Source organism: Haliaeetus leucocephalus, unplaced genomic scaffold, assembly GCF_000737465.1.
Source record: "Haliaeetus leucocephalus isolate CR32 unplaced genomic scaffold, Haliaeetus_leucocephalus-4.0 Scaffold840, whole genome shotgun sequence".
Taxonomy (NCBI): Eukaryota; Metazoa; Chordata; class Aves; order Accipitriformes; family Accipitridae; genus Haliaeetus; species Haliaeetus leucocephalus.
Window position 1 is genome coordinate 3,127,358 of NW_010973276.1, and position 10,856 is coordinate 3,138,213.

General features: G+C 41.1%; 1 protein-coding gene across 4 annotated transcripts in view; it reads right to left on the reverse strand.

Moving 5' to 3' along the window:
- The window catches only part of MLXIP (MLX interacting protein), a 51,586-nt gene that overhangs the window by 40,287 nt on the left and 443 nt on the right, over window positions 1–10,856 (reverse strand). The window contains exon 1 of one of the 4 annotated variants that reach the window (XM_010582172.1): window positions 9,858–9,922. The exons of the other annotated variants lie outside the window; for them this stretch is intronic. Coding sequence (XP_010580474.1) covers window positions 9,858–9,907 — 50 coding nt within the window. The 5' untranslated portion in view covers window positions 9,908–9,922. Of the gene's footprint in view, window positions 1–9,857; window positions 9,923–10,856 lie in introns of those variants that run through there. 4 annotated transcript variants of the gene reach the window in all.

Sequence of the window (10,856 nt, forward strand, 5' to 3'; positions counted from 1 at the left end):
GTTTGATGGTCTGAGTCTAACCCTTGCCCTACACTAGAATTTTGCTGCCAAGGTGACAAAGCACCTGGCACAAACAGGGTGACGTGGACAACAAGAGTGTTTTAGACAACTAGCTCACGTGGGCTGGGGAAGGTGTTTGGCTGCTGGATAGAGAAGTAACTGCATTTGCTGCAGCCCTGCTAGAGGTCTCATAGCCATGCTGGCCAAGGTCACTTCAGTTGACGTGTCCTTGAACTGCTGCAGGCAGAGCACTCGTTACTATGGGACCTTGAGGGAAGGGAGAGTAAAAGTGGCAGAGGCAAAGGGAGACCAGGATTTCAAGTAAACATCCCATGCTAGAGAGTTCTGAAAACAATGAACTTGACAGATTCCAGCAGCAAGTGTCCTTTGTGCCTCTGCAATGTTTGCTTGGATCTTGTTATGCAGACATATCACTTAAAAAAAACCCTGCTGATAAATGAGAACCAAGAACTAACAGGCTTCACTGTTGGAAGGATCAGTGAAAAGAAAAGGCCTCATCCTGTTTATGTATGTATGCTTCTGAGGATCTGTTCTAAGCAGCACTATAAGATGGAACACAAACTCTTCAGGACAGAACAGACTTGTACACCTCTTGCACCTAGCCCCAGGACCAAGTTCCTGTATTTACCACACCTATTCTAATGGCAGTAAGGCTCTGGTGTTCACACAAGCTCTTGACACAGTTACCTCTGAAACATCTACATAAGCAGGACTCTTTTAGAAGAATACCAGGGTAGATATGGCCTAGGAGGCAAGCAGTGCAGAGGACCACATGTGTATCACACAGAGGGTTCAGACCAGGACAGACTTGCAAGCTGCCACCTCCCCCCCCCCATTTGCAAGACCCAAGTATAAACAATGCAGCTGCTGTCTCACTTCCAAAACTAGTAACATCAATCCTCTTTCTCAAGAAGGGCGAACCTATTACACAAGAGCAAGGCTATTTGGATCCTCTCCTTACCCTCTCGGTCACCCTTAAGGCTCAACTCTTCAATTTTTGCTCTTATTCACAAGCCAGCCCTGGTACAAGTAAACACCACCTAACACCAGCAAAGACAAGACCACCCTTTCATCTCCAAACTGAGATAGAAGAAGCGTTTTCAGGCTCATGCAGAAACAAAGCTGTAGCAAGCATCAGACCCCTGTACTTGTAAAAGGACAACTCTTCATGGACTAAAGGGGGTAGATCTCTCGAGCTCCCAAATCACTGAGAGAACGCATAGGGAAATATTGTTAATTTGCAAGTAAAGAGAAGCACTAACAACATATAGGTACTCTACCCATAAAGATATCCTCTGCTTGCTCTGGTATGGTATAAATGAGCAATAAAAGATATCTCTGGAAATCCAGAAATCTCCCACTATATTAAAAAAAGGTATTTTTCTCTGTGTGTAGCAAGACATTTCTACATATAAAAAATTCAAGTAAGAAAAGGCATTAAATATAGCAAAAAGGACTGCATCCACTGCTTCCTTGCACTACACCATCAGCTAAACCAGAAGTCGTGAGATGAGAAAGTCTCTAACTGTGCATTACTGTTGTAGATAATTTGCTGTGAAAACAAAACCAAGGATCAAAAAGATGTCTAACAAGTCATTAAAATTTAACAAGTCATGAAAATCTTTCTGTGCTTTTCATAAAAAGTGTTTAGTTCATTAAGTAGCACAGTTAGCCACTTAAACAATTGAACCCTTTTCCTAGCATCATGATACATCACAAAATGCATCACGTCAAAAGGGTTATCTGTAGGTCAGAAGCGGTCTGGCCAAAACACACTTACATATCACTAATTAAAGAGAATCAGATTCTTTCACTAATACCCTGTTATATGATAATCCAAGTGGTGGCCTGCAGGCCCTTCCCATCTGGCCTGTCACCTTTTGTTTTACAGTCTCAAAGGAGACAAAGCAGGTCTGAGAACCACTTGTAACACCCTGAGCTTTGTACCTCTAATGTACCTTCCAAGTGGCCATGGTCTGGATAACTGATCAAGGGAAGGAACCATTCCACTGTGCCTTGGGCCTATGGTCATCTCCAATCCCATTTTCTATTATCCATCTGACAGCACAGCTGGACAGCCCAACTTCAGAAATACTAGTGTTTCATAAAGGTAACTGTTGCTGAGCTTGCTCTTAAGTAGCACCCAGAGTTTGAATACCTTAAGGCACAAACCGAAATTTACTTAACAGAGAGGGAATGGTGATTACCCTGCAGCCTACTGTTCACGCCACAACAGAATGAATGGCCAAGGTGTCATTCAGGCTCTCCTTTAACACTAGTTCCTCAGAGGCATTAAGCCTGTAAGAGACCTACAATAGTTTGTCACATGTATGAGAATGACAGCAAGATAAACACTATCCCCACAGGAGTTGGAGTAGACAAACATCTGCTCAATCCAATGCTACATTTAACACAGCAAGGCAAGAGTCCAGCAGCTGCAGCACATCAAGCCAAGGGAGGAAAACAGACAAGGGAGCCCTCGTCTTTCACACCTGCAGAGTAAAGACAGTTCCCTAACAGACAGGGTCCTTCAGCAAACGGGAGCAGCACGTTTCTCTTCTCAACAAATCTCTCTTGCAGAAAGGAGTCATGCCTCACATGGCAATTAAGCATTTGACAGCTCAGGGAGGCTGATGCCGTTTAGACTTCCAAGCCCAACAAAACAACTCTCCACAGGTGAAAAATCTGAATTCCTCTATGAATAATACAGCTCCCATTGTTCTAAAAGCCGGAGGGTTTTCTAGATTCTCCAGAAGGCCACCACCAGCAACAGACTCGGGAATCCAGAGCTGATGCTCCAGATATTCAAGCTTCCTTGGGGACTGTGTGAGGAAAGCAATGATACCTCTCTGAAACACAACTACCAGTCACCGCAGGGAGCAGGTGCTTTTCACAGGCAGTTCAGCGAATGCCAAAGGCAGTTAGCAGAATACTGCCCTCCAGAAGCATTATGATTACCATTAAAATACCAGCCTGGTTTTACTACCCTGTAATTTGCATCTGTAGACTTCCTCATCTGCTAGAAGGGCCAGTAGCTTTTCTAACAGAAGTGTCAGTAAGCTGCACATCTTCCTCTTCCCCTCCTAAATCTTTCTTCCATTTGTCTCCTTTCCTTTATTATTTAAGTTTGTAGCTGAAGTGTCATCTTTGATATGGCTTCCTTTTAGACTCCTGTGTTAGCTCACTTCTGAACTTCATGCCTTTGTTTCCCCCTTTCAAAAAGGCCAGTACACACATCTGGGTCTCTGAAGTATTGAGACTGTTTTGGTCATTTTTAGAAGGGAGAAAGGGAGGAAAAAGCAGTTAACTGATTCATCTAAGATCAACAAGCTGAGAGACTAAGGGCTAGTGAAAAGCTTTGTGCTTCTGTTACAAAGTACATAAGCTGTGGCAAACGCACACTAGAACATTTCCGATGGCGATTACTGCTTTACTTAAAAAGAGATGTCTATATTAATTATATTATGACTAGCACCAAGACAGCACGTTTTTCATTCAAAACAAACAATCAGAAATGACCTTCCAACTCCCATTTGAGCAAACAAACAAAAATTATTTTGAAAAGACCATGTTTAGAATTTCTATTTTAGTACTAAAACTATTAGAAGCAATTTCTGGAAAACCTAGCTTTTCCTAACCCCATTTTTCAAGCCTTCCTGCTTCAGAAACTGTGACAATAGTGTAACTCTAGCTTGCACTAAAAACAATTGGATTCAGATTTTTCCATCACTGTCCGAAACACAAAGAACCAACTCTATTTTCTTTGGAGGCAACTGAAACAAGTACTTTTCCTAATCATCTTCATAATTGTTTTATAGACATGTTAAAGGTTTCCTTCCCCGAGTGAAGAGAGAATTGTATGAAAGCTGTAAAATATTTCTATAGCCATCAAAGAGTTCAGAAAGCTTGTCTTTTTCCTCAGAAGTAGCTTAGAAGTTTTGTCTTTAAAGAAACTGCTTGTGCCAGTGACGTTAAAATATCAAAGGACAGATGAGGAAAACTGTAAATGCAATTAATTTCTGCATACAAAGGAAAGGAAGTAGCAAGCATATAGCCTGAAGTCTGTTAATTAAAAATGAAATACCAGATTAAACTCAAACTGGTCCAAGTTTCTAAACTGATAAGGTTTTTTGTTATTGTTGTTGTTTTGTTTTAAAAAGACAAACCTTTCTCTCTAACAGCAAAAGGAAGCAAGGCAGCATTAGAAGAGCCAAACCAGGAACCCCAGCTCTCCTGCCCCCATTTTACTGCAAGATCATCCATGACTTCCATATCCCCGTCCATCTAGCTCACTCTCTCCCTTTATCAGGCACGCCCTCATGAAGTGCTTCCTATCTACATCTCCCATGGCAGATCAAAGCTCGGGGAAGAAATGCTGGACTTCCCTGTCTCCAGCCACACCTTCAGTCATCTGCCCTTACTTTCCGTATTATCTTCCCTTTCATACCTATTTCACCTGCCCTGAACAGCACTACACCAGCACCCTCTTTTCTCCCCAACTCATCATTATCCATTCACCTTTGTCCTTTTTTATCAGTTCTCCTCTAAGTACAGCTCTAATCTCTTTTCTTCTCCACAATGTCCCTATCATCCTCAGAGACTTCCCTTTCCTCACTGCCATTCCTCCGGCCCCCGCTGCTGAACATTTCCTCACTCACAGGCCTTCAGGGAGTTTGTAACCCGGCCCCAAACCCACCCAGTCAGCTGAAAGGTCATTTGTTTGACTTGAACTTCACAGTATTTTTTTTCTTTTTTTCCTTTCCCGTTTCCATCCCTGTGACCTCCTCTATCAACATCATCCAGCCCACCATGTGGCTTTATCTCGGCCCTTCTAATTCATTGGATGCATTCCTCAAAGATCCTCTTCATTTTACTCCAAGTCTCACTGAGCTTCCGGCCTCACTCCTTGCCCTCTCAACCCTTCCTTTTCCATAACAGATCTCCGAGTACTGTTATTAGGGGAAAATTTCCACTCACACATCACATAACAACTTGGAGAGTTCACTCTCTACTTCAAGCCTGTCAGTTTCTGTGCAAATTTAAAATGCCTCTCTGACATCTCAGAAATGCCCAGCCATCAGCTCAGTATGGCTACAAAGCTCCCTTTATTCCTCCCCACCACTTTCCAGCTTGCTGCACCACTAGATACCCCTTTGTTTGATTAAGATTAATCATAGCTTAAGGACACACAGACAGATAAGCAGCTGCTCAAGTGACTGCATATCAACTCTGCCTTCCAAAAGAATGGAATTTTTTTTCCCCACATGGGAGAGTAACAAACAAGAATGATTCAGTGACCTACTAAAGGAGCATGTGGAAAAACATGAGTAAAGCTAAGACCTGAATTTCAGGTTTCTTGGCTTTAATTCTTCTTGCCACTCAGCAGCAAGAAATTAAAACAGGTAAGGGGCAGAGAACTGGAAATCAATGTGTTAATTTCTGTTGCCATCAAACTCTACTTCATTCAAAGCACATCATAATCATGCAACACAAAAAACTTCACTAAAAGTAATTCCAAATCTCACAGTTCAGCCAAGCTTTTTTCAGACCATGCAAAAGTTATTGAGAACTGGCAATCTGAGGACAAACTAGCTCCCTCTTCCTCATTTCAGCAAGCCATCAAAAATTATGATTATGAAATCCATGTTGTTTTTAAGCCAGAAAATAACATCTGTTTACTGTGTGAAAACACAAGACAAGAGAACTGCAACAAAATGTGTAGATTAAATGCTAAATCAAAACACGATAGCAACGATGTGCTTTTTTTATAAAAAATGTCATGACTGTGCACCGCACCTCTGTAGTAACACCCTACACAGCCAGGTCCACAGCCAGGCCAGAGCCACCAAAATACCAGGAGCAGAACAAAAAAATTTGTCCCTGTATCTAAATTTCTGTCTACAGAATTTGTCTTTTCTTCCTACAAGTCATGTGTAGCCCTGAAGACACCAAAACCTTAATTTCAACCAAGGCCTTTTCACACTATCAGTACTAAATATTTACTTTGGCAAAATAAATGCATCTTTGAAATGAGAACAGCTCAGTAATCTTTCTGCAAACCTTTCTGAGGCTCAAGGTTGTCAAGGTGGAATTTAAAAGTGCGTCTTACATAGAGCTTAAAAGCTTGTGACTATATCAAGCTTTTGACATAAGCAAGGTAAGAGGCTCAGTAACAATGTCCTGATTCATATTGCACTCCGAATATAGCATCTTTGCTTTGAAGTGCCCCTTAATCGTGAATACTTACAACACAGCAACTCTGCTCAAGTAAGGCTTAATTCATAGGATGAATATAGGTGGTTTTATCAGAGTAGTTTCTATAAGCAGCATGTAAAATATATAACTAAATTCTGGAAGTTTTTTGTCTCAAACCCGGTATCACCATTACTAAGAACTTCCCAAAACACATGCTGCATTAACAAAGAATATGTGGCAAAGGTGCTTTGGAAACAAGCTGATCCCTAATGTCAGTCCACTGATGAAGAGAGTATTTTTGGCTTACATCTAGATGAAGTGAAGGGGTCATATTGCTAAAGAGGAGAGATGAGATCTAGAAATGACCTGGCAAGCTTTTCAAAAGGTAGCATTCATCACAGTTCCCAGACCCCACTCTCCTGTTCTATGCAACTTTAACAACCAGGATCCAGAAGGTTTTAGACAAGTATCTGATGCCAGCGTTAACACTCTTACCTAAAGTACAACACCTGGCATGTTCCTTAAGCTCTTATTAGAAGGTGAGAGAACTCTGAGGCTACTTAATAATAAATGAGCCCACAAAGTCATCTTCATCTACCCTATCATACCCTACCGCTAAGTAAGATGGACATCAACTGACATAATAATATATAACAGAAGTTTAAAAAGAACACCACCGACATCGAGTGTGAGTAGCATCTTTAATAATTCCTAAAATAAAGCTTGTGCTTTGTTTACATGATGTACACGACCATGCACAACTGCCTAGCCCATTCTCTCAACTGCAGAGATCGCCTCCCCAGCACTGCACAAGAGGGGAACCTTCATAAAGAAAATTAATGACTTACGTGGTCCCAGAGCCTCATCACCCTCTTATTTCTTTACAGGGCATGGATAAAACACACTGGGTGAGTACTACCTGAAGTCTGCACTGTCAACTTATCCATTTTACCACTCGAGAAAATAACTAAAGTATTGACTTAAATCTACTTTTTCCAGGAGTAATACATTGTATTTCCTACTCCCTGCAATAATTACATTAGTCATTCCAGCATGATTTACCTCTCTAAGACCTCAGCATCAAAACCCTAGAGATAAACTAGCAAAATGCCACTGATTCGTACCGCACGTTTTTCAGAGCTCCACATGAGGAGTTCAGAATATGCAGATTTGCATTTCCAAGTGCATATTTCAGGTTTTGAACCTTAAACAAACGACATGTCACTGTTCCCAAAGCAGAGCTTTCTACAGGGAAATCTAAAAATCCCCATATTCCAGCCTGTTAGGGCAATAAATGGTTTACAGTGCCCTTTCATAAAGCATGATTTTTCACTTCACATAAGCCTTCAGCCTGCATTCTACAAGGAGCTGAACATTATTCTTCCGCTGAAGACAACAGATCTCGAAAGCGAAAAGAAAAAATTCTTCTGTCCCAATCTCAAAAAAAAAAACCCAAAAAACTTCATGATATGCTGTGGTTAGAACATTTCAGAATACAGTTGAGTTTTGGAAAGTTACTTTTGGGTAGTGTAATTATTTGGATAATTGTAAAGTTATTAAAGGGCTTTACTAAATTAAACATCAAGATTATGTATTATTTGACTTAATTCTGCTTAATAACCATTCTAGGCCATATAACTGTTAGCATAGTTTCTCATTAGAATGAACAGCGTCAAAGGTCAGAAAGCACATTTTTTTTAATTTTTTTGCCTTTAAAGTGTCCTGCCTGACATAGGTCAATTATAGCTACTTACACACATCAAGATCTGCAAGGTCACGTTGTTTTAAAAGGCTGAGATGAAGGGACTAAAAGAGGAAAACCAGTCAGTGTGGTATAGTTCCCTCAATCAATCTCATCAGAAAAACAGGTGACATTTAGATAAAGTAAAGCCCGTGTGATACCTGTTGTAAACAATGTTTGTAAGTAACTTATTGACTTAGAAGATTGTTTTAATCTCCTAACTGTACAGAGGAATATGCTATGGTCATAATTTCCCCTGTGAAATGGCTCATCTGAAATGAGGATTTTTAACCTGCGCAACTGGATACATGACTGAAACAGCTATGATGAAAATTAAAATCAGGTTAGCTTGTACTGCTCAAAGGCATGAGGGAATCACTTCCCTCATGTTCAGAAATAGCTTTTTTATCAGAAAAAGTTTGACAGTTAACAGCACAAAGCCATATTTAAAAAAAAATATTACAGTACAATTAAAAGAGCCCAGGCTACACTGTGCATTCTAATGTGAACGTGATTCAGCATAAATTTGGTCACTTTCAAACATAAACCATCCTAGGTAATGACCTAGGTTATCTACAAAACCTTTGCTTTCTAGCTCATTGGTAAAGCTAATGGATAACCCACAGTTTAGTGCTTCTTTTTAAAACTTTAAACACTGAAATACTAGCAATGGGTGTCAAGTGTAAATAAATATTACACACAGAGCTCTGTTACAGCAACTTCCTTGTTTTTGTATTTAACATAGCTGCATTACCCCAGCTATAGAAACATGATGAGTTAGTTCACACCCCTTGTTGCTGGTTCTGCAACAGCCACAAAGCAAAACCCGCACTTCTTCACCTTTTTGTTTTACTGTTTTTGGTGTTGGTTTCCACACCCCCCAGTTCTTTTCTAGAGTGAATTTCTATCCAGCAAAGGCAGTATGAAAAACATAAAACACAGAATCTGCATGTTTTGTCAGTGCTAGATCAGATAGACAATAACAGGAAAGATACAGCAAAGGCAACAGCAGTGAAAACATCCCCATAAGCCAACCAAGTTCAAATCAAACTTGAAGCACAGCACAAAAGGCAGCTGCTGTTTACCCGAGTGTCATACACTCCCTGAGTAGGATATGGACTGAGAGACTATTTCTAAGGTAGAAAGGTTCAACCTACATGCTTAATCAATCATTTGTTAAATGGCAATGACTCCTCATTTCATACCTACATTCATCACCCCAAATTAGGCTTGCCAAAATCATTTTAATTCTTTTTAGACCCAAGTTTACAATGGGTTTGTTAGGCAGATTTAAAAAATTTCTCACAAAGCCATCAAGTAAGCAGGCTGAACCTGGGCAGGATGTTTCATGGTTGCAACTAAGCAAACCTTAAGGTATCCACGTACAGAAATATTAAGAATGTGCTTTTCTTTGGTAGCCTCTAAGAAGATATTTTCTGTGCCTTGCCTCATACTACCACCAACAAGCAGGATAAAATTATTTCTCCTAAAATAGATTTGGTGGTCAATTTATGCATCTACATCAGAGTTCAGCATTGTCAAATCAGCATCACAGAATTATTTCTTTGCATTAGATGTGATCCTCAGTTTCAAAAGCCCAAGGACACACTGCTGGAAGCACAACATGAAATAAAGCTGATAGAGGCTAATGTGAAGATATGCATGAGAAGTCTAGTTCTGTCCCTCATAATACTTGTGGTTCCTTTGCATGCTCCTCTCAGCTTGTACGATAAAGGCAAACTAGTTAATTTTTACTTAAGTTTTCAATTTTTCTTTCTTTTGTAAACACAAAGAATTTATGTCCATTGTTGTACGCAACTTATCTAAGATTCGCTCTCTTGCCAGTAACTAATAACTTGCTTGGTAAAAATTATCAAAATGCGAAGATTACTTACATTACATTTTCTCGCTAATCATACAGAACAGATAGTTCTTTTGTTTCCTCTTCATTGAGCAATACTTAAATAGAGGAATTTGGAGTGGGCAAAGTTAATTTTCTTTTAGTAAGCTAATATGGTTCCTATAAATGAAAATAAGGATTTCCACTGATATGCTCAGAGGCATTTTCCATCATTCCTTTTAATCGACTTCCAAAACATGCTCAATAGAGAACATCAGATTGGATCCAATTTCTGCTATATCACATGGAACAAAAGACTCGAGGAGGCATACATCTTTTCAAAACACCTCTATTCCATAGCTCTGCCTCCATTTTGGATGACAGACAAAGGGGATAAATGTGAATATAATGCCTTATTAAATAGATGAAAAGCAAAACTGAAGTCTGCGCAAAAGGTGCAGATAAACCCAGGAAGTGCTACTACCAGCTGCAACCGCTGGAACAAAGGAAACAATGACAGATGTCGCTTTCTTGAATTTGTTATAAAAATAAAACGGGGGGGGGGGGGGGGGGGGGGAGTTGGCGGGTTTTCACACAGACCAGGGCACAAACGTCTACTTTGCCCTTTAAGGATTTCTCCCGAGACTCTTCAGCACTAGATGTTTCCACTAACTTCAAGCCCGACCGTGAGATGCTGAGCATTTTCTAGTGCCACGAAGAGTCTGCAGAGGCAGCGTGCACTCCCACGCGGGGGACGAGGTCCCACTTCGCCTCACGCCCTCAACCCAACCTCCTCTCCTCCCCTCCCCTCCCCGGCGAAAACGCAATGACAACCCCTCCGCTCACCCCAAACCATTCCCGGCGAGGGGCTCAGGCGACGCTTTGCCGCCGTGATCTCAGGCCTACGGAAGGTGCCCGCAAGGAGCCCAAAGTTCACTGAAAACAAAAGCGACGCGAACACCCACGCGTGGGTGGGTGTGGGGGGGCGGATATCACCGCCGAAAGGCGACGTTCGGCTGCCCCCAGGCCCCCGGCCCATCGCCTCAGGCCTCGCTCCCC